This window comes from Perna viridis, chromosome 2, assembly GCF_037379345.1.
Source record: "Perna viridis isolate PV_CMFRI_1.1 ecotype Kerala chromosome 2, ASM3737934v1, whole genome shotgun sequence".
Classification (NCBI taxonomy): domain Eukaryota; kingdom Metazoa; phylum Mollusca; class Bivalvia; order Mytilida; family Mytilidae; genus Perna; species Perna viridis.
In genome coordinates this window covers 56,269,622-56,292,625 of record NC_142446.1, presented here as the reverse complement: position 1 = coordinate 56,292,625, position 23,004 = coordinate 56,269,622, and the positions used below count along the sequence as shown (strand labels likewise).

Sequence of the window (23,004 nt, the reverse complement as noted above, 5' to 3'; positions counted from 1 at the left end):
GAAAATTGATCTAAACCTGTACTGCATAGTTAAAAAAAATCATTGTTTTGTTCTCATCTAAAAACTGTTGGGGGATGGTCAGACACAACTTATAAAATGGTATCACATAAAAATGTTGATTTTGACTTGCTTTAAAAAAAAATTCCAAAACTTACAGACATCTTTTGTGTTCATATTAGGTCTGACTGGAAGTGTCTTCCATATAATAGAATCTCTGAGCTCATCTGGTATGGCAATCTTCAGGAAACCTTGCATGTCACTTATACTAGGCAGACGACTCTAAAGAATAATTAATACTGGTAAGCATTGCAATAACACTGAATGAACGCTTAAAGTATAAAAAAACCCTACACAACATTAAAATGAGGGGAGCTCATAAAAGAATATTTTCCAAATTTTATTACTAGAGAGCCTAGCATTTTTTTTTCACTATGGCATGGGTGGTCAAGTTTACAAATACAATTATTATTGTTGTGCCATCTGAAAAGTTTAAGTTTTTGAAGTTGAAAAATAAATTATGAATTTTGTTCTACCACAGCATACTTAAACTTGTCCTTAAAACATTTCTGTTCTGCCATTCTAAAACAAGTGGAATACTTTAGTACAAGCCCTGATCTACTGAGAAGTTTTAATCATACCTCATGTTGTGTAGTCTTAGCCTCTTGCATATCTTTGAAGTTTTTGAGAACAAGGACAGCACTATTTAGGGATGTAAGGTAATAACCCCCTTCTGTGTTCATCACAGCTGGGTTAATCAGGTCCCACATGTAATCTGCCTCTATCTCAGCTGCTACTATACCACAATGCACCACTACATAAATTAACATCGGTAGGAAGTCTGAAATGATAAATATAAACTTTTAAACAAAAAAAAAAACAAAAAAAAAACTACAAATATATTAGCAATTTAAGTAGGCCTAAGATAAGGGACACAACTCTAACAAATCATTGGAATGTATTCATTCGTATTCAGCATTTTACATCAATGTCATGTAAGCATCAAAGTAACTTGGACTGATTTCATTAATAATAATAATAATAATAATAATAATAATAATAATAGACTTTATTTTGAGAGGGTAACACAATTGGTTTACAAGAACTAATCATTTTGTTTCAAATGGAAGCTTGATAGGCTTTGGTGAAGTTGAATTTGACACAAGCATATCTTTGATTTCAAGAGTTATGTCCCTTACCCTAGATCTACAATTGTAACAACTGCTTCGAAAATAACTCTGATAATATAGCATTGTTGTCAAGTGTTGACACAAAATGCATTTTATTTGTTGTTGAAACTGCCTGATGGATATCGAATACATGAGGTGTATGTCAATTAATGGTAATTTTGAAATGAATATTGGATGGGAATAAATTGCAAATGAGATGTATATTGAAGTACTTCAATCATTAAGTTTTGGTCCATAACATTAAATAGTTTTGTTAAGGAAGGCATTGTATCTTCATAAGCACATTAAGATGTCTGAAGTATTCCTTCTATATAACAAAAGGATTATTGTATTTATATTGGTGAATATTGTCCATCGTAAATATAATATTGCACTTGCAAGCTTAAATGCAATAGAACATCTGCTTCGGACAATATTCACCAGTATTTTAGAAAGATTCTAATTGTTTAACAGGTTATATGAAATAACCTGGTTTGCTGCAGTTTACACTTCTAAATCGAGAAGTGGTTGTTAAAAAGTGTAATCTGGTCCAAATATTTCCTGTTCAAAAATTAGAAACTTTCCTTATAATTAAATTACCAAGGGTTGGTAGTCAAAATATCAAAAATTGATTGGTATTCAAAATGTTATTTATTTTGGAATTATTTGAATCCCAGAGTACGGACCAATCTACATTAACAAAGTCATAGTACCAAGCTAGGTTATAAAAACTATAAATGCAATAACCCTGTATTATTATATTCAAAAGGATATTTATCACCTACCATCAGCACCAACAGGAATAGGCACTTGTCCAGTATCTTCATTGTTACCATTCAACTGTAATATACATTAATGAAATTAGTAAATACATGTACTTTCATAGCTGTAAAAGAGGGTTGTTTGTATTAGGTGTGGAGACACCCCCCTTCTTTTTGTAATTTACAAAATATCAAGCTGAAAATAAAACTGGTTCAGAGAGCACTAAAAGTGCACAAAGCTGTTCCATTTTAAAAAAAAATCATCTAACATCTAGGAGGGGGTTGCCCCTCCAAGACCCTCCCCTGAAACCCCTTTGCCAAAATCTGCAGATGGCCCAGACTTAAGTAAGCTTAAGTTTAACGTCTTATACTAGTAAGTGTCACAGAAACTCCATATAAGGAAGAGTTTGAAGCAATGAAATAAATATTTAATATGAATATACAAAAATTTCCCCCAAACAAATTTGAACAGAAATGTCCTCAGAACATCTTCTTCCTTTTCAAATTTTTAAAAACTTAATTTAAGTTAAACTCTGAGTTTTACTTACACACTGATAAATGAACTGTGTAGCTTTCAAGAGATGTTCTAGTTTCTTCAATGGAGAGTAAGCTTTCTGCATCTTATTGAGATGGAATCTAATGGTCTCCATCTGTGAGCTTGATGGCACTGAAGTATTGCTCTATAAAATATTATAACATTTACAATCATTATTTAAACAGGATAATTATAAATTTCAAGTACATGAAACTGAAAATATTCTTTATATATTTTACGTTTTATTTGTATGTACCGGAATTCCTTTTTAACAATAATACATATTTGTATTAGTTACTTTTGTTTTGTTTTGTTTGTTTGTTTTTTTTTGTATTATTTTGTCATGTTTGTAAACAGACTTAGGTGTTTATAATTTCTGACTCCATTTGTGCTGCATGAGGGCCTCAGGGAAGATTAGTTCATGTAAACTAACTGTGTTACTTACAATCTTGAAATAAAGTTTATTATTATTGCTATTATCATTTACATTTAAACATGGCTTTTGTTCACTTATTAATTATTCTTACTTGAAGAATAGTTTAATACACAATTAAAAACTTTAAACACAAATAAAATGGGAGATAACTCTATTTTAGTCACTGCTAAGACTAATAAAAATATAAATGCTAACTTTTATGTAACTAGATGGTGATACATAAAACACTACTTTGAACGTATAAAAATCTTACAGAGGGAAAGAGAAATATAAATACAAAACGTTCTGACTGTACAGTGAAAGATATCTGGGGGGTCAATTATTTTTCAAGAGTGAAAGGTGCTGGACCTTTTCAAGTTATGGGCCATTGATGGACCTTTTCAAGTTATGGCCCATTGATGAAGGTGGAAAGTCTTGTCTAAAATGTCACTGAAAAGGACTGAAGGTACAGAACCTATGCACACATAATTAAGAAGTTCCTAGGTCACAAACTGAGTCAACAGGACTTGGACCCACATTAATTTGAACCCCTGAACATACATCAAAATGGTGCTAGGCAAAATCAGGCCTTTCATGTTCAGTAAGAACATACATCCAAAAGTAACATCCTACTTTTGGTATACATTTGTAAGATCAGATTACTCACCCTCAACCCTATCTCTACTGGAGTTTTACTTCTTGCGTATTTAATATTTCTAGACAGTGAAGGTAAACTTTCATTTCTACAAAGATAAAACACAAGTCCTTTCAAAATGTACGCATGCAAATGTCAGAGTACTCATAGAATGGGATCACGGCAAACTTTGTATCAAATAATAGTAACCTCATCCAAACTATACAAAAGAATTTTGTCAAATTGACTATCTTGCTACTTTCTTTTGCTTCTTAAATTGTCTTTCTGTTGTTTGCATACAACCAAAAAGAAAATTAAGAAATATATGGGCTAAAATAAAGCAAAATTACCCTTATTACTTTTTTGTAGGTTGTGGGACAGTGTATATTTTAGAAAATATGATTTGAGTGATTTATATTTGGATAGCTTCAGTAATAATGTACAGTACCTGAACTGATCCGTGCAACAAAAATTGCGATCGGTCATCGATCACCGATCAGTTTCCGGTCAGTCATCGATCTGTCAAACCGATCCATTAAATTGGTGATCGCATCACGTGACCACAGAGCGGTCAATGTATTATAGGGTTTTTGTTGTTTTCTTTGTCAATTTTGCACACATTTACATAACGCAATACATTTAAACATCAATTTTTACTTTTATTTAAAACATATGTTATGTCATTGTACATAACAAAACTGCGATCAGATTGGTCACTGGTCATCGATACGTCAGCGATCAATCAGTCAACGGTCATTGATCCGTCAAATCGTTGCACGGATTGGTACAAGGACTGTAGTTGGCTTATCATGTTTCATTTTCAATAAATCATTTGGGCCAAATGAAAGCCTTATTGATCCCATCCTTTTGCATTAGTATTAGATCCAGAACACATACTTTTATATAAGATACCATTCTTTTAAGTACAAGTATTATAGTAAGTTATTATATCTTACTTGGTGTATTCCTCTACAAACAATCTGTACATGTGATGTTTCAGTGGTCTCAAAACACATACATGTAGAGCCTTTTCTATGATGCCATCAATGTTCAAAATCTCATTGGCATGAAGCTGAAAAAGTTCAAAACTCAATAGATCTATTCATTCTAATTAAAAACCCAAAAAAACACAAAAAAAACCCCAAAAAAACAACACTATTCAAAGAGTATAAAAAAATGAGAACATTCCTGTGCTATGTGAAATTTTGACTTTTTTGGTCCAAAGACCTTTCGGCTTTGAAAATACTAAGGGATCTAGAAATGCATCTGAAGACCAAAGTTTAATTTTGGACAATACAAATTCTAGAGGGTCCACAAAATATTATGGATGAAGAAATATTTCAAAGTTGTAGGGTCATTTAATAATTGGCAATGATAAAAATTTTGTCTATTGAAAAATAACATAAATTTTCCATGTGCATATTGTTTATTGCGTGAAGTGCGATAAACAAAATATGCACATGGAAAATTTATGTTATTTTTCAATAGACAATTTTTTTATCATTGCCAATTCCTATAAATTAATTTTAAAACATACTTTTATTTTTAAACATCAGAAAAGTAGCTCTGAATTTAACTGAATAGGGACGTGTCAATATTTTTTTTTCCATTGAGATATAAATTATTTACACCAATCAGATTACAGTATTTATCTCAAATTAATTTATAAATAGACAGTGAAGTTCTTAGTATAAATTAAATCTAAATTGTTTTGATATTACTTTATATGGTGTACTTACTTTTACAAATTAATCTTAAAAAAAATTGTCCTAATTTTTTAAGTAGTAGTCTTTGTAAGAATCATGCAAAATCTGAAAAATGTGACACACCCTAAAAAAGTCTACATATTTTTATTTTTGTAATTAAGTTGTTTTATGGGTCTATACTATGAAATGTGTAATTATTCATACAAATCTGCCTGCTCTTAGGAGATAATCGATATTGAAAATACAGTAGATTCTATTGTATTTGAGCACCATTTACTGAGTTATCTCCCTTAATTTTTAAATCTACAGTGCATTCTATATAATTTTTATCTCCTAAGAGCACGGGTTATATGAAAAACCGCATGTTTATTTCTGTTTACAATGACATTTCAAGCAAAATATCAAAAATAAAAATATGTAGGCTTTTTACCCATGAATCACATTTTGCATGATCCTTAGATGGAGTGCTACTTAAAACTTAGGACACATTTTGGTGAATAAATTATTTTTCAGATTTTCCCATTGTTATAAACCTACATTAGTTCTTTCTTTCTGTATGATGTTATCCAGCTCTCCTTCCCCGTGTTTAACAAGGTAATTCTTAATCCCTGTCATAAACTGTCGCACATTCCTTGTTACTGTGTGTGGATTTGTCTCCTGGCTTTCTAATGTACACTGAATAAAGTTTTCTATAGTACAACCAAATGTTGTCTTTCTGTCCTGTGATAACCTGAAATTGGTGTAAAAAATGATAAATGAAGTTTACCTTCCTATAAAATGCACATGCAGTTGTAACTATATTTAAAGGGAAGTAACTCTAAAGATCCTGGGTGAAACTGTTGAAAAATTTATGAAAAAAATTATAATGAATTAAAGTTTTCCTATTATTATTATAACATTGTTTCAAGTCAATGCTTATCTAACATGATTATTTCAATAAATACTTAACATATGTATTAAAAACATTGATGGTGTAACCATAATCAAAGGGAGGTAACTATATAGCACCTGATTAAACAGACAGTTGACAGTAAAGAGCATTGTAAACTGTGAAATTTTTGCTCCCTCTTTTTTGTTGCAGTTTTCTGTAATCAATCTTTTTTCTTGCAGTGTTAAATTTGTGATCTTCCCAAACTTACAGTATAATGTCCATCAAACAAAATATTCACGACAGTTTTATTTTTGTGTAGTGGTTCTTGCAGTGAAAATAGCACTGTACGAACAGTTTACAGTATGTTATCATCTTCATTAGATGAATATCATTTTTTTAATGAAGAATGCTTGAGAAAAAAATCATAGCAATCACCTGCAAATATATTCTCTAATCTTGTATTCAGGACAGTCTTCTTTCTTTCTCTCTGTAAACATAAATATAGCTTCAAAATCACTATTATGTAATATAAAGCAAAGCTCTAAAATTGCTTCATCACCAGATCTTACGATATGACAGAGGCACTATTTAATCATACTTTTTTGTTAAGAAAGTACAAGTGGATAACGCAGAATGAGATATTATATGAGGATTGTAAAAAATATCCTTCTGGTATGTCATCATTTATAAAGCCAAATGTATTTACTCAAGAAAACTGTATTTGTCATACACTAATAACTGGGAAATAATAAATTCTACACTCCCTATAAATCATGTAAGCAAATAAAAGTTTCCGAAATGTATACAAATTAGTAAATCGCAAAATGTAGAATTAAAATGACTTTCATCATGGCCTAAAATAGATAATTCATGTGTTAACAGCATCTTGATACTTAACAATAGAAACCTAAGCAAATTTCCTGCAACAGGAGACACATTGGAGGTATCTGATTTTCAACTCCAACACTATAACAGACAATCTCTTAAGGGCAAATCTAGAATTTCAGGTTTGGGAGTGGAAGCGTAAATAGAATTATAGGCAGAGTGAAGCCATACAAAAACCTTTTGGGAGTAGAATTTATGAAATAAGAAAATTTCATGTAAAACAATTTTTTTTCCCAGTTTAAGGATATTTTTTTTTTTGGGGGGGGGGTGAGGTGGTGCACCAGGTGCATCCCCTATGAATCCATGCTTGTCCCCTTGACATTCTGATTTTATAATTGAAGTGAGATTACAAATTTTTGTTATTCACATTATGTACACAAAGCTTTGATGTTAATTATCTAACAGAGAAACACTACACATGTATTAAAAATGTTTATTTGCCAGGGAGTGAGGAAGAAAAATTACTTGTTAGTAAAGTTTATTTATAATTTGAAATTAAGGACTATAAGAAATTTATGTTACGGTACATAGGTGTCCTTTAGTAGATGTACTATGACAAGGTACAAGGTTCAGTTTTAAAAAATCTGTTGCGATCCTTCCAGAGGTATTAAAATTAAATATATCTAAATACATGTACATGTATTGTACAAAGCCAGAAATGCTAATTTTCATGAGAAAAAATAATTGAAAAGAATGATATATATATATAAAAAAAAAATTATATTCATGCAAAAAAATGAAATAATACAAGACCAACAGACATGCTTTCAATCCAGCATGAAAAACAAAATTTTTTTGTTTTGTCATATTGGAGAAAAGAGTAATATATAAGAAGTTTGATCTGGCGGTACCAGAACCAATTTCATATTTAATGTATTCAAACAAAGTTGACCTTTGACATTTTGCTTGAATTTTTTTTTCAGAAGGACAGTATATCAAATAGATTTTTTCTAATACATAAATGTATGAATACATTGCGTGAAGAATTTTTATGACAAATTACCGATTAACAACAAAATTACAGAACACTAATCCAATCCATAATCAAGTCAAGTCCATAATAAATCTGATATAATAGATATTACATCATCGGGGTAGCAAAGCCATGGTAATGTTTTGAAGAAATACAACAAATTTAAAAAGAATACTTTTACATATGTACATCTTACGTCGAACACTCCTACCATAAATAAGGGTACAAAAGTTCAAGATAAACTCCATAAATTTATAATATAATAAGACATTTAACAAATCAATTATCACAATAATGAGTTAACAAAATTCTAACACCATAATCTCCTAAACAAAGCAAACAAAAATCCTTTATACAACTACAGCCAACTTGTCTGATAGAAAACCACGGCTTTTCACCGAGGGATGATAATGAAAACTGGGATGTTAGATAAGTACAAACAAATCGTTGACTGTAAGATACATGTAACTTAAGCATTGATCCTTCAACAATGAGCCTCATCAATTATCTATCATCTCAAAATGTCATTAAACTCCCATCATAAAATAAACAGGTGGAGATTAACCGTTAAATTTAAGATTTAAAATTCTGAGCCTCTATTATTCATTGTGATGCATCGTGATTAATGGTTTAATAAGATGTCAATGGTGAACCAGGGCACTATTTTTTACCTATACTATATTATTTTCAGTAAAAGCACCCTAGCTGAAGGGTAACTGGAGTTACTGATCGGAGTTGAACATAATTTAAAATAGAGCTATAAAGATAATTTTTTTCCATAAAATTTGCATTTAAATTGAGATGGGGTTATTTATAGCAACGTCACATGGATATACAGTGACAATGAACCCTAACTTTTCATGTATCCTGGCCTTTGTTAGGACTGTATTTTATAAGCAGTAGTATTTCTACCCACCCATCTCGTACATTTCACACTATAGTGGGACTGTGTACGATGTGACATTACTTTAGATTTACAACTTACACTACAACACGCATAGACATAAATTTTAAATAGTTTAGAAGTGCAGGCTTTTAATTTGTACAGAGTCAGCAGCATGTTGTAATAAAAGTGTTTTACAAATGGCTTTAACTGTTGTCAGAACATAAATTTGCACGCCTTGTTGTGCTAGGTATACCCCAATTGTACAGGAAGTTGATACTGGACAGCAACAAAAATCGCTTACAAAATATGTTCTACATACATAAGGCCACATACCAATTTTGAAATCAATCCATCCACCAAAAGCTGAGATAATTGCAATAAAATTTAAACAGATGGACAGATAGACTAGGTGATTACAATATACCACAAACTCATTGAGTGAAGGTAAAATTAATTTTAGTTTCCTTGGTAGTATGTATGGTTAAAGGATAGTATTTTCGACTGAAGTACACACATTTTGTGAATATATTACTATGGGTTATACCTACTAAGAAATGCATATTTTTGATAGCTGATTATTTGTTCACTTAAAGACTAGACATTTATCAGCATAAAGTAGCTCCTTTAAGTAGCATCAGACAGGTAATTCATGCATGTCAATCCCAACCATATTCACTTTTATTTCTAATTCAGAAACAATTACAGACCACATAACCAGTCCTAGTTTGATGTTCGGTTGTTAAATTTCAGAGATTAAAATTATATAGATCATATTTGAAATTGGCAATTTACAAGAGTTATTTTTCTTGATTTGGTTGATTTCAGTGGGAAATGAATGTAAGGTTTTCTCAAAAATGCAAGTTTGAATGAAGGACTATCATTTTGTACAAATATAACATATGTAGACTAAGAAAAAAAAAAAAAAAACAAACCCAAAAAAACGTGTGTTCCCAGGGTTTATCTACTCAATGAATCACCTCTACAACTGGCAGTGCCTAAATTTTATATGGACTGATACTTAAATCTAAGGTGTATAAAAAAGGTAATGATAAGGAATACAAACCTTTTTGCTGATGAGATATATTTGTCTGTTGTGATTCTTGAACACACTTCACAGTAGTATGATCAATCTGAGATGGTAAGTCTATAGGCAAGGGGAATTTTGGAAAATGTTCTGCATTCTCAGTCAAATTTTCCACACTACTTCCTGAAGAGGAAGGTTGCAGCACTAGTTCCGGATGCTCTATAAAATCCTCATCTGAATCTCCAACTAACGTAGAATCTGAATTATAACTACTACGATCACCTGGCTCTTTTCTACCAAGATGAAAGGTCTCTTTTTGCCAAGCAAGGATTCGTGAATGGATGTCCATTTGAGGCATTGCTTTTGGATCTCCATTCAACAGATTTCCATAAAAAGTATTATCCCAAGGAGTACAGAATTCTGTTTCAGCATTTGATCTTACTGATGGTGGTGCATAATGATTTGTCAGGTTGTCATATTCTGACATAGCACCGCTGTATATAATATCTGGAACCTGGGGCATGGGTCTGACTGTCAGTTGTGGATTTACACTTGAGATCAAGTCTTCTACCGTCGACAGTTCTGAGAACATAGAATGCCGAGAATCATTGAAACGTTTAGAAGGTTTATCAACTGGAAACCTTCTAAGGGTAGGAGTTATCTGCTCCTGTTCATGCCGCTCCTCACAATCCTCAACAATAGAATCATGTTGATATTTATGAAAATGTCTTTGTTGTTTGTCAACATTTGTATTCTTTGCAATTTTTAATTTTTCTAATTCACTTGCTACATGTCTAATACTGTCCTTATCAAGTACAGAAAGGTCACTGCCATTTTGACTTGACCTTTCCTTCATGCTTTGAGATCGCCTCATTGGACGATTTCTATTGATAGAATCAGGATCAATAGCACCTTCATTGCTTGAATCAAAGTTATAACTTTCGTGATTGTCATGTCCTGGTGAGACAATTGTCTCTAACTGTGGCAAAACACCTTTCAGCTTTTTCCCAGTAACTCCCATTGACGGAGCTGATCTTCTTCGAATACGAACAAGATTCACATGCTCACTTTCATCTCCATCTAAAGCATCAAAAGGCTCTGCATAGACAGGGCTTTTGACACCAGATTTAGTACTTCCTGAAGCTGAAGATGCCTTGTCATCTACTTTTGCTAACGGCTTAGGCTTAGATATCACTTTGACGGGGCTTGTTTGAGTAGATATCGTTGTTCCTACCTTATCTGATCTAAATGATTCACTTAGTCTAGCTTGAGTATTTTGTATATCTAATGACACTGATTTCCGTAATTGTCTAATAGACTGATTTGTCTGACAACTTGCATCTGTATGTAAATTGTTTTGTATCGATGTTTGAATTTTGTTATCTGATTTCAGTACACTAATTGCATTATTCAAAAGAGTAGGCGAGGTCACAGTGGCTTTTTCTGTAGTATTGGGAGAGGTTACTGTTGCTTTTTCTGTAGTATTGGGAGAAGTCACTGTTGCTTTTTCATCAGTCTTCTTATATGGACATTTCCTTTTACATTTGTGTCTTTTTGTTTTTCCAGTGACTGATGAAATTGGAGTAGCACAAGAGGAAGATCGCCAAACATCTTCATAGTCACTCATCTTGTCTGATAAGTTACTTTTGAAATACTGATTATCAGGAATGTTAAAGAGATCCAATGAAGTTGTGAAATATAAATTTGATTTTTGCTTCGTCACTGGACGTGGGTGAGTTCTAGACCTGTAAGCACCACCAGAACTCCCCCCAGAGGACCAGTTGTCATCAGAGTCTCTATTGCTCAAGTTTGATTGACACATTTCACAAAGACTACCCTTCCTGGAAAGTTTTTCTTGTGAAGATGGATAAATATTTGGAACTGACACAACTTCTCCATCCCGATTCAAATGAAATGAAATAGGTGATGATTTATCATGTAGATTTGGATTACTTCCAGTCTCAGACAAGCTCTCTTCAGAATGACTTGAGATAGGCTCCTTAAAGCACTGAAATGATTTTGAAGATCCGAGTCTTTGTTTTTTGAAATGTTTAGCACTAGTAATATTGATAGGTTCACTTTTTGATTTATGTAAAGATTCATTCCTTTGTGGAGAACATAGTGAATTGTTAGATCCTTGGAATGATAGGGATAAATTAGATCCTTTGTCAAATCTGTACGATGTCCAGAAATCTGAAAATAAAGAAATAAATTGCACAACCCATTAAAGTATTTTTACATGAAAGAATATGAACGTATCTACATCACAATACCAAGCAAGAATAGTATTTCAGTTAAAAGAAGTGTGAGTGTAAGGGAAAATAAAATTGTACGCGATAAAGTGTTGATTTTATTTCAAAAGCAAAATTGTCATGTTAGGTATACCCTCACCAGTACAGGAAGTTGATATCAGACAGCAACCAAAATTGCTTACAATGCATGCCCCATACCAAATTTTAAATCAATCAATCTCTTTGAGTCAAGAAAACTGCAACGAAATTTGGATGAAGGACAGCCAGGTGACCAAAGTGATTCCAATAGTAAAATTTTTGAAATTTCAATTCATATTCCAATTTTTCCATATTGTTGGTTTTTTTTAAACACATATTATACCTACCTTGACCTAAAAGGGATAAAGAGGTTAGTTCCTGCAGAGTTTTAGCTCTTCTGATGGTAGGGGGCAGGACTAGTCTATGAGGCAACTCTTCCCTGAAAAAGAAAAAAAATGCTCAAAACAATAGAACTAAACCAATTATCATCTCTGTCTTAAAATAACCTAGAATTAAAGTTCTATACATGAAATAATTGAGTCCCTCATGGGCTTTAAAATTGGTTTGCTTACACAAATGTTCCGTTTATAAAGGTTCAACATACATTTAAATAGATATTAAGGGACTTTAAAAAAGGTGTCTGGTTTAGACAGGTTTTTAAATTATTGAAGGTGTTGTTTAGACATGTTTTTGATTTAGTCAAGGTGTGGTTTAGACAGATTTTAGGATTATTTAAGGTGTGGTTTAGACACATTTTTGAATTATTCAAGGTGTGGTTTAGACAGATTTTAGGATTATTTAAGGTGTGGTTTAGACATGTTTTTGAATTATTCAAGGTGTGGTTTAGACAGATTTTAGGATTATTTAAGGTATGGTTTAGACACGTTTGTAGCTTGTTTCTGATTATCAGTCAAATGGAGGCAAAACAAAAGGATTTAAAATAGATGAAACAAAATCTAGTCTTAGCATTAAAGAAAATTGGTGCCACTTATGTTTTATATATAATCAAACAATGAGACCTACCCTTCATAGTGCAATTTTTTTTCCAACACTGAACCCGAACCATAAGTTTCTATGCTTATCAAATAAACAAAGGCTAAAAAACTTACCAGTAACAAAAAAAAAAATAAAAAAAAATGGGTGACTGTCTCATTGGCAATCATACTACATCTCCTAATTTTATACTATACTTTATTTTACTGTGTGTTCACAATATCATTCATTCATAATAAAGTGTATTGAAGAAATCTGAAGTGATCTATATATTTTGAGGTTTTCAGTGTTTAGTATACTAGTTGTTCCACTCCTCAATCTATTACTCTGTATTTCAGACCTGTTTATGTGACTTTTAGGGCAGGCAAACAATATTTTATGGCCATATTTTACAAAATGATCAGTAAAAAGTAAAGAACTTTGTGGGGTGCTTCACAGGTACTATGTAGAGATTCACAACCCATAAAGTCCATTTCACAGTCAAGTTCATGAAAACATAAAGATAAACAATTATGGGTTTTACTAAGTAAGTTTAAGACCATTTTAAGACCATTCACTCACAAATTTTCATGATAGAAAGCCACCAGTTTTGTGATATCAGAGAACCTGTGGTTTGACCCTTGAACTTTGTGGCCATCTTTTGTTTTTTCTATCAGATAGTGATCTACATTAGCACCATTCCTTGTTGGAAACTGCACTGACAATGCATAGGTTTCAGGTTGGCTGGAGTTCCGTATTATAAAAGTCTGTAAGAAGAGAAATGTTTTAGATTTTACATATATCAAGTTAATGGTTATTATTACAGCAAGTAATATAGTAAACTTCAGGAAATCAAGTTTATTGAATGACCATTACCTTAAGTCTAAGGTAGTCAACTGGACAATTAAAGGATACTTTAGCTTTCTATGTTTTCATAGATATTTAAATCAAACTTTGATAGGAAGTTTAAATCCTGTTTTCCATTGTCCAGTTAACTATGTAAGGAAATTCATCAGGTAATAGTCATTCAATTAAGGGAAGACCAACTCTTTTTTCTCAATTTTACTATATCATTTGCTGTAAAATGGTCTACATCCATTTCAGAAAGAAAAAAACATATAACATTCATAAGTTTTATAAATAGGATTTCTTGTTATTGACTTTGTGTATTCATTTTATATTGCAAAAAATCTTTTTACGAGCTTAACTATTCATTTTTGACAGAAAACATTTTGTCATGACAAATTCAACATTGTACTAACATTTACAAGCAACACTTAGAAAATTATTCAAATATGAGAACACTAAATTTAAGTGTTATCAAGTAGCTACTCATTAGAATGATAAGTCAACAACTAACTAAAAATTCCAAAGACATTTTATCATAAGCGTATGAAGAATTAGGTACACAGTATAATTATTCAATGCTCAAGAAGTTCATTTCTTTATATATATGTTTTTAAAGTATCAGTCCATATAAAGTTCAGACACTGCTAATGGTAAGGGTGATTCATGGAGTAGAAAAACCTACCAAACAAACAATGTATTTTTGCTCTACCTATAACGTTATATTTTCACATAATGATAGTCCATTTTGTATACAGATCTGTATTTTTAAGAAAACCATACATTCATCTCCCACAAAATTAAAACAAATCAAACTAATTCAAGAACAATAACTCTTACAAATTCAAATTTAAATTATATTATATATATTATTCTAATCTACGGTCAAAACTGTCTTAAGGAGGTAGACCTAGGGTAAGGGAAATAACTCTTGCAAATCATAGGAACGTTTGTATTCAGCATATTATATCAATCTCATGTAAGCATCAAAGTATCTAGGATTGATTTCATTCTGTTTCAAATGAAAGCTTGACAGGCTTTGGTGAAATTGAATATGATACAAACATGATTTCAGAAGTTATGTCCCTTACTATAGGTCTACTTCCTTAAATGATATTCGAAAGGAGAAATACAGATCACATAAAACAGGTAGTCTGAATATACCATTCAATTTTGCATAGATTACTCTAAATAGGGGTATTTCAATCATAGTCTTTTAAGGCATGTTTTGTTGAATACAGGCGGTTATAAAGACAAATTTGACTGTAATACTTATGCTTAAATTTAAGTCTCTACTTTGTACATGGTGATCATTAAAGATTACTGATACCCAAACTTACGCCAATTTCTCTGTCTTTCAGGAGATGAACTGCCCCTGACCTGCCAATCTCTGGCAGGAACCATATTGGATGTGTTTTTGACAATCTTTCTAAGAAATTGATTGGTCGATGATCAGAATCTGACAAGGGATCACTCCCATTGTCTGGATAGCTTGGGATTTCTAAGTTCTGAAATAAAAAACATAATTTATTTTTATCACTCATATAAATAGAATCAAATGATAACAGCTGAACTTCAGAGTCTATAAAGATACTGAAATACATGTATGTTAAGGGCTGATCCAGGATTTCAGGCTAAGGGGCGTAAACATAATGAAATGGTGAGGCAAGAAAATTTTTGGGTTAGAACCTTTGAAAAATTAAGATTTTATGAAAAAATCTTTTTCCCCAATTTTAGGAGGGCTTTTGCCCAGCACGCCCATCTTTGGATCTGTGCCTGATATCAATACAGAATACCAGCAGTTTTGAAGTGAAGACAGAAAATATACAGTAAGCCTGATGAAGGGAGATGTGGTGTTCTGTCAAGACATTAAAAATTGATGTTTTTTTTTCTGCTTATTAGTGATGCCACAGTCTATTCGACAAAGCGTCATTGGAAATTGCCAATATTTGTTAGTATCACAGCAGTAGCCGGAGAAAGAAAATGTCAGGCAGTAGAAACAAAGGAAGAATAAACTTGAATCTTACTATGTTTCAATATTGAAAGACAGTTTTCCTATACACAAAGATGTCATCTTTCTTTTTGGTTTACTTTACCAAAATTATACACATGAAAAATAACACAAGTTCTTATTTGTTCTATTTTCATCATCAATTTGACTGTTATGATTGACAATCTGCAGACTAATGTTTTCAGTAAACACCATGCTATTTTCAGTGTATAATTTGTAAAAATACTGTATGGCAGTGTAAAATTTGGCTATTTTGAAACAAAAAATGTATACTAAAATTTTGGCCGATGATAAGTATTGCATCAAGTACTTAAGCCCGGTGAAAATATTTTGTGGAATGTATTTTGATGTTTTTTAATCCAAAAAAATTCCAAAGTTAGCTATCCATGAAAATTATCCACTATACCGTATCAGAAAACAATGAAAAATAGAAGAGAGTAGCTCCAATGAAAACAATTAGCCTAATGAAAAATTATTGAATTCCCTCAAAATGTTTTCAAGTTATCTAACATCATTGAAAAGTGGAGATATGATTAAGGAAACCAAAGTTATAGTGGTAATCAAAAGAATGTAATCCAGGGACAAAGACCAGACATGGAAAACAGACATACACAACAAAGAACATGAAATAACTAAAATCATACATACAAAGTAACAAAAGAAAATGAGATCAGTATACACTTTGTCCATTAAATAGTCTCTATTGTTTGTCTGGCAAGATTTTGTACTATAAATGTCAAAAATGTCTAAAAACTTTAATGAGACAAAAATTACATTCATAAATGGATACCATCGTAACATTGAAACATATGTTTTTGTTGTATCTCAAAGTCAATTATATTTTTATGACTATATTATTTGTATTGTACTCCTGACATTGCCCTGAGGCTAAATATGTGCATTTTTTTTAATAAAATTTATATTTTTTGTATAATGATACATAAAAATACTTTGAAATAAAGATAAGATAAATGTGTTCTGGATGGAGATGTAGCTTTCACAATTGCATACACTACAATCAAAGCATTAATTGTAAATAAAACATACAGAACTTTTTCTAGCAGGTTTGGAAAGGGTTATTCCCTGACTTGAATAGTGATTTATCAATTGTAACCTCATTTCTAACAGTTTCTTTAACACATTTATTTTTTCGGAGGGGGGAGGAAGGGAGGGTCGTCTTACTCTCCAACTTACAAGTATGAGGAAATATTTTTATTCCTATCAAACTGTGCAACAGGCATAAATAATTACTTTAAAATCAACTACAGACTAGTCACACAACACTGATTTTTGTCTTTATATTTGATGTATAACAGTCATGAATATGGTTCTGATACAATGACAAATGCTACGATAGTTAGGTGTTCCTTGCAGTAGGACTAACCTGTTTTAAATACAGCAAAACCTGTCTTAAATGAACCTTTTTTTAGACTAAACGATTTGTTTGGATAAGGCAGGTGTTCTTTTTACAAAGGTTCGTAATGCTTTAAAATGGAAATGAGAGGACTTCAGAAGAGGCATGGTTAACACTATAATATAGTTACCAGTTTATACAGGGTTTGGTTTAGACAGGTTTCAATGTACTTAGTGACCCAGACCAACAAACAAAGAAACATCTATTACTTTTTTGTGCTTTAATTGAATTAGCCCCTCCTTCCCATAACCCTGGAATTATAAAAGTCTATAACTGGGTTATCTTAAAACACAGTAATTTCAAGACCCCTACAATGCCACATTTCTTAACTTTAGATGACTGATCATGACCACTATTAGTCAAACCCTTCAATACCATCTAGGCTTATAACTACACCTCCCCCTTTTAACACACTTTATCTACCATGTTTCCTTACTTTTGGTGACTGATCCAGACTAAACACATCTAAATGCCCTGATTGAACAGAATCACTACGAGGCTTTTGTTCAACACTGTAACTGTCTGTCGAGGCCAGAGTTCCGAATGCACTGTCCTCTCCTAATCCTGGATTTGTATCTGTTAATGTCTGTCCCTTTCTGAAACACAACATAAAATGATTATTATTTAAGTCCAACAGTTGCTTAAACTGTACAAATATTAGTTCAAAAGAGGTTCAGTTACGACAGGTCTCATTGTATTTATTTACATTCTTGTAATCCATATATATACACAGGCAAATATTTTTCATGTCAAATTCATGTTAATTGAGCTTCACATGAAATTCATGTGAAGTTGACATGAAATTAACATGATTTTCACAAGAAATTCACATAACACAATTTCATGTGAACAATTCACGTGAAGGCTCGATTCACCTGAATTTCATGTGAACTCTGTCACAAAATTTAATTGCTCAATTCAGATGAAAATCATATAAAATCAGTGTGAAAATCATGTGAAATAATTTTGACTGTATACAACTGTGAAGCAAATAAAAAATTCAAATTAAAAACAAAAACAATTAGTCCCAATTAAAAGATGAGTAAGTAATTAATGCTTTACCTGCCCATCACAGTAAAATATTCAGTGAATTAGGTAAAAACATCTGACAATTTCTGTGGTAGGACCGTAACCATTTTGCACACACTGACACCTATGTTTACGTCCTGTTATGTGACAACTATGTGCCTTTAACCAAAGTCATGACAGTAAAGGCAATAAAGAGGTTAACCAACGAAATCCTTCCATGATTAATCAGATATATTCCATATAAATTTGAAGGGACAAAAACAAAACAAGGTTATAGAAAAAATGTCAGAAAATTATTTTTGTTGTGGAATACTGGACAAGGGTAAAACTATATGCCTCTGCTATTTTGTAGTTTAGGTAAGAAATTGAAACCTTTGGGTACTGTAAGCATTGCTCTTACATTAATCTTACATATTATAATATCAAAACAATTATAACATTAAACCAATTTGTTTACAAACTCAATTTAAAACTACCTTTCTGTTACAGAAAGCCTTACAAAGACGGGTCAATGGAGAGAGGGGCAAGGGGACCCCTCTTCCCATTATGTTTGAAAAATTTGGTTGAGTATACAGAAAAAAATGGAAATCACTGAAGCAAGTCTTCCCTTTTCAGAATTTCTTGATCCGCAACTGTGTTATCAATTGAAAATACAAAAATAACTCATTAGAAAGATATTTACAAAATATTTATATATAAGTCCCTTTTAAACACCCATTAACACATATAATTTAAAAAAATTCAGACATCTAAAAATCAGTCTATAATCCAATACATATAACGCACATAATCATCACAATTCATTATTCATTCTAAAAAACTTTTGTATAAACGTCAGAACAAATTAAAATTAAAAAAAAAAATCTCGAACATTTGAAAATCAGCCCATGAAACTCAGAACAATAATTAGTATTCATGCTATTCAGGCATTTCTATTGTCTCTAGGTAGACAAATATGTAGATATCTCAGTGGGAAAATATTCCATTCATAAAATTCTAAATCTGACCAGGTTTAAAGGGTCATGGCTGTTGTAATAATGACTCTAATTTACTAAAACTGACACCTTAATTCAACAGAAACAATTGAGCTTGACAGTTACACAATAACACCTGTTAAATTGTTCGAAAAAAATTTGTGTAAGTATCTCTGAAGGACTGAGCTATTAACTGAAAAGAATTTGAGTCTTTTATTATTATTTTTTTTTAATATTCAAAATAAAGTGAAACCTGTTCTATACCACCCCCTTTTTTACACTGTAGAATTTGTTCTGTTTAAAAAGGTGTTCAGTTAACACAGATTCAAAACAATTTACTGTGAAAGTACTATTATTCGAGGGGTATGAAACCACAAAATTTGGTCCCCAAAGAAAAGGAGATTCACACTGATGGATTCAAGAACCCACGAACCCGTGTTTCTTTCCTTATCCATGATAATTGGTATCGACGAATTAAAGTGTTTTCTCAGTAAACTGATATGCTTGGTTTAGACAGGTTTCAGTGTATAGATATTGAAAGTACATGTCTACATCCAATTTTTTAGACATCCTAAAACCTGTCTGATTTTGATAGGTTCAAAATAATTTAAACTACTATGACAGGTCTTTCAAAAGTTTCTGGTTTAGACAGCTTTCAGGTTTATTCAGGGTTCAGTTTAGACAGGATTCAGGTTTATTCTGGGTTCAGTTTAAATAACCATAGAAAGTACATGTCTAGACCCAATTTCTTATAGACATCCTGAAAAATGTCCTCTTGATGTCTGTCCCTAAAAGGTATTATCTTCATTTGTTAACATATCTTCCTAAGGATATATGTTCTGTTCACATACTTGGTACAGTAAAACCTGTCAAGACCAAATCATGAATACACAGAAAACCTGTCTGAACCAGGCACTTTTTTGAAGTCCCTTTATATCAATTTTAAAAAATTTTGAACTTGGGTAAACAAAACAATTGTCCAAACCAAACAATTCTACAGTCCACATTATGTTTCTTTTACAAAGGTTTCACTGTACTTAAAATAAAATCAAGGGACAAAAACTCAATGTAATAAAAGTAGTTTAAAGACAATAGTAAACATTTAAAAAAAAATTTTGTCATAATATTTAAAATTAAGTAATTGACTTTTAGAGATGAAGTTTCAGTCTGTTAAAAGGATTTTGTATTTACTACCTGTTCTTTGTCATGAAACAATTAAAAAAACTAGACGAGCTTATCTCTTGCGCTTCAAGAATTAAATTTATTTCCGTATCTTAACTGATGAATACTGATATATATTACCATACAGGTGTTTCTTCTCCCTTGGATACTGTCCCCACACCCTATACGTACCCAAACGTTGTAAACTTCTTCTCCGTTACAGGATACGGATAAATATGGCATAAATCGTTCAACAGGAGGTCAAGGTCACTTGCAATATTATTCAACATCTGGAATAAAGAGAGAGAAAAATATTCAATTGTATGTCTCATCTTCAATTTACTACTAGTCTCTCTGTAAAATATTCTTCTTAAAAAATTACCAAATATTTCATTCACTCTTCATCTGCGGTACAGAATAAACAACTCTCAAGTTTTATAAATTCAAAAATTGTGAAGTCTTTGTAAAAATTTACATTTAACATGGAGATTCAAGTTAAAGTTTGTAAAATGTCAACATATGTACAAGAAGTTATAAATATCTGCTCTACATTTAAAATAGTTTAACCTAAAAAGTCTGAAACCTTTAACAAAGATGTAGTTTTAGTGTCTTATGTAATCTTATGTATATGATTAAAAATAAAAAAAACATAATATCATATTTCTGAAAAAAAAAACAACATATCACCAGTATTGTACAAACAGAAAAAAAAGAGCAGAAGTCATTTCCTGGATACAGTATACATCAATTAGTACATAATTGCCGTTAGATCAATCGTAAACAGCTCCAAAGAATAAAATAAATAGTTACTAATCTTGAGTAATGACGGAGTAGATTGACTGAGACAAATGAAAATACAGATTATGACTATCAAACATTTGGACTTGATAACAACAAATAAAATTATCATCACTGTCAATATTGTTACTTGGAAAAGAGCACATAAAACATTCAATACACAACTCTATACATGTATGTCATAATGAATTCACACCTTTAGGCAATCCGATAAATTAGATAATATGCAAAACCACAAAATATTCTTAGTCTCCTCTGGGACAGACAGACTGACGTGAGAGGGTCATCAAGTACCTAATCAGTACATCAATTCACTGTGGACATTTTATGAAAAAATGCCAATGATTCATACTTTCAATAAACTTTTTTTTAAAGACAATACTATGTGTGTAGTTGGAAGAATTCTATCTAATAGCAATTCTTGTAAAATAGCAGGGATGGAACCAGAGATTTTGAAAAAGAGGGAGGGCAAAAAAAAAGGGGGATTCAAGCCAATATATAATAACATTTGATCATTTTTGTCCAAATTTGAAACAAAATTAACAAGACTTTCCTACAAAAGGGGGGATTCCATGTCCCCCAACCAAGAATATTGCACTGAGTAGTCAGATTTAGAAAAGTCTGGCATTAATGAGAACTCTTCCTATTGGTGTTGTTACAAAATTACTTGGTTTACTGCACACAAGAGCTGAGTGAAAATAAACATCACTCTGTCCTGGCTTTACTGGTTACACTGCTTTGCAGAAATTCAGCAGGGAGGATCCAGAACTGTATAAAAAGGAGATAGGGGTTTCTGATCCACAAATTGACAGAAAGGCTGAAGAGAGTTTCTGGCTCATTTTTGTTCATTCTGCCTGAATTTTGCTAAAATTACTAAAATTAAAAAAAGGGTTTTCAACATTTGAAGCCCCCTGGAATTGCCACTGCTCAGTATGCTAGTGGATATATACAATCCAATGTCAAGGTACAAAAAATACACCAAAGAACACTATCTCACAACAGTGCACCAAATAATTTATATAAGACTAAATGACCCCGATAATATGCACTGTAACAGGACAAATATGATTCAGTTAAAATAAAACTGATAAACGATCAATCAATAAATACTGATGACAAAGAGCCAAAATGTGTATTGGGGTAAAGATGAAAGGACCTACCTGCTAATGGGTGTTTAAATGAATTTTATGCCTCATCAAGTAACTTCCATAAAATAAATTGGGTAATTGTGCTAGGTTGAACACTTTTTATATAATACAGAAGTGCATATTTCCTTCTGACAATGACTAAGTCAGGACAACGAACTTCAAAAATCCTTATATGTCAAGTCACAAGTGGAGTAGGTAAGATAATTGTAATCAACATTAAATGAATTTTATGTATGTGATGATAAGATAATCATATGAAAGCAGTTCATATGAGCATGTCATATTGTACTTAAGTACCATTCTGTGTAAGAATCAGGCAATGGGTGGCACATCATTTTCCCCAATTTAGTCACTTTTGCCTAAAATATATTCAGTACATCTAGAAAACAACCAAAATGCTATTTAAGTTTATCCTGTAGCACCTGTGACGTAGATATTGTTTGACTAGGGAAAGAGTGCAGGAAAATTCCCCCCCCCACCATTTTTCCATAGTGCATTTCAACTAAAAAAGGCAAATTTTACAAA

At 31.7% G+C, this 23,004-nt stretch overlaps 1 protein-coding gene across 8 annotated transcripts in view; it reads right to left on the bottom strand.

The window, feature by feature from the left end:
* LOC148626152 (protein sprint-like) overlaps positions 1-23,004 on the bottom strand; it is a 67,429-nt gene that overhangs the window by 3,734 nt on the left and 40,691 nt on the right. For 7 of the 8 annotated variants that reach the window (XM_088569878.1, XM_088569875.1, XM_088569880.1 and 4 more), the window contains 14 exons: positions 20,726-20,823; positions 17,806-17,965; positions 15,285-15,452; positions 13,681-13,865; positions 12,474-12,565; positions 9,896-12,049; positions 6,524-6,575; positions 5,755-5,947; positions 4,468-4,583; positions 3,545-3,620; positions 2,476-2,607; positions 1,952-2,006; positions 639-838; positions 156-279 (listed from right to left, as the gene is read on the bottom strand). In XM_088569878.1, coding sequence (XP_088426004.1) covers positions 156-279; positions 639-838; positions 1,952-2,006; positions 2,476-2,607; positions 3,545-3,620; positions 4,468-4,583; positions 5,755-5,947; positions 6,524-6,575; positions 9,896-12,049; positions 12,474-12,565; positions 13,681-13,865; positions 15,285-15,452; positions 17,806-17,965; positions 20,726-20,823 — 3,805 coding nt within the window. Of the gene's footprint in view, positions 1-155; positions 280-638; positions 839-1,951; positions 2,007-2,475; positions 2,608-3,544; positions 3,621-4,467; positions 4,584-5,754; positions 5,948-6,523; positions 6,576-9,895; positions 12,050-12,473; positions 12,566-13,680; positions 13,866-15,284; positions 15,453-17,805; positions 17,966-20,725; positions 20,824-22,491; positions 22,655-23,004 lie in introns of those variants that run through there. The other variant, XM_088569883.1, reaches the window with a different exon arrangement.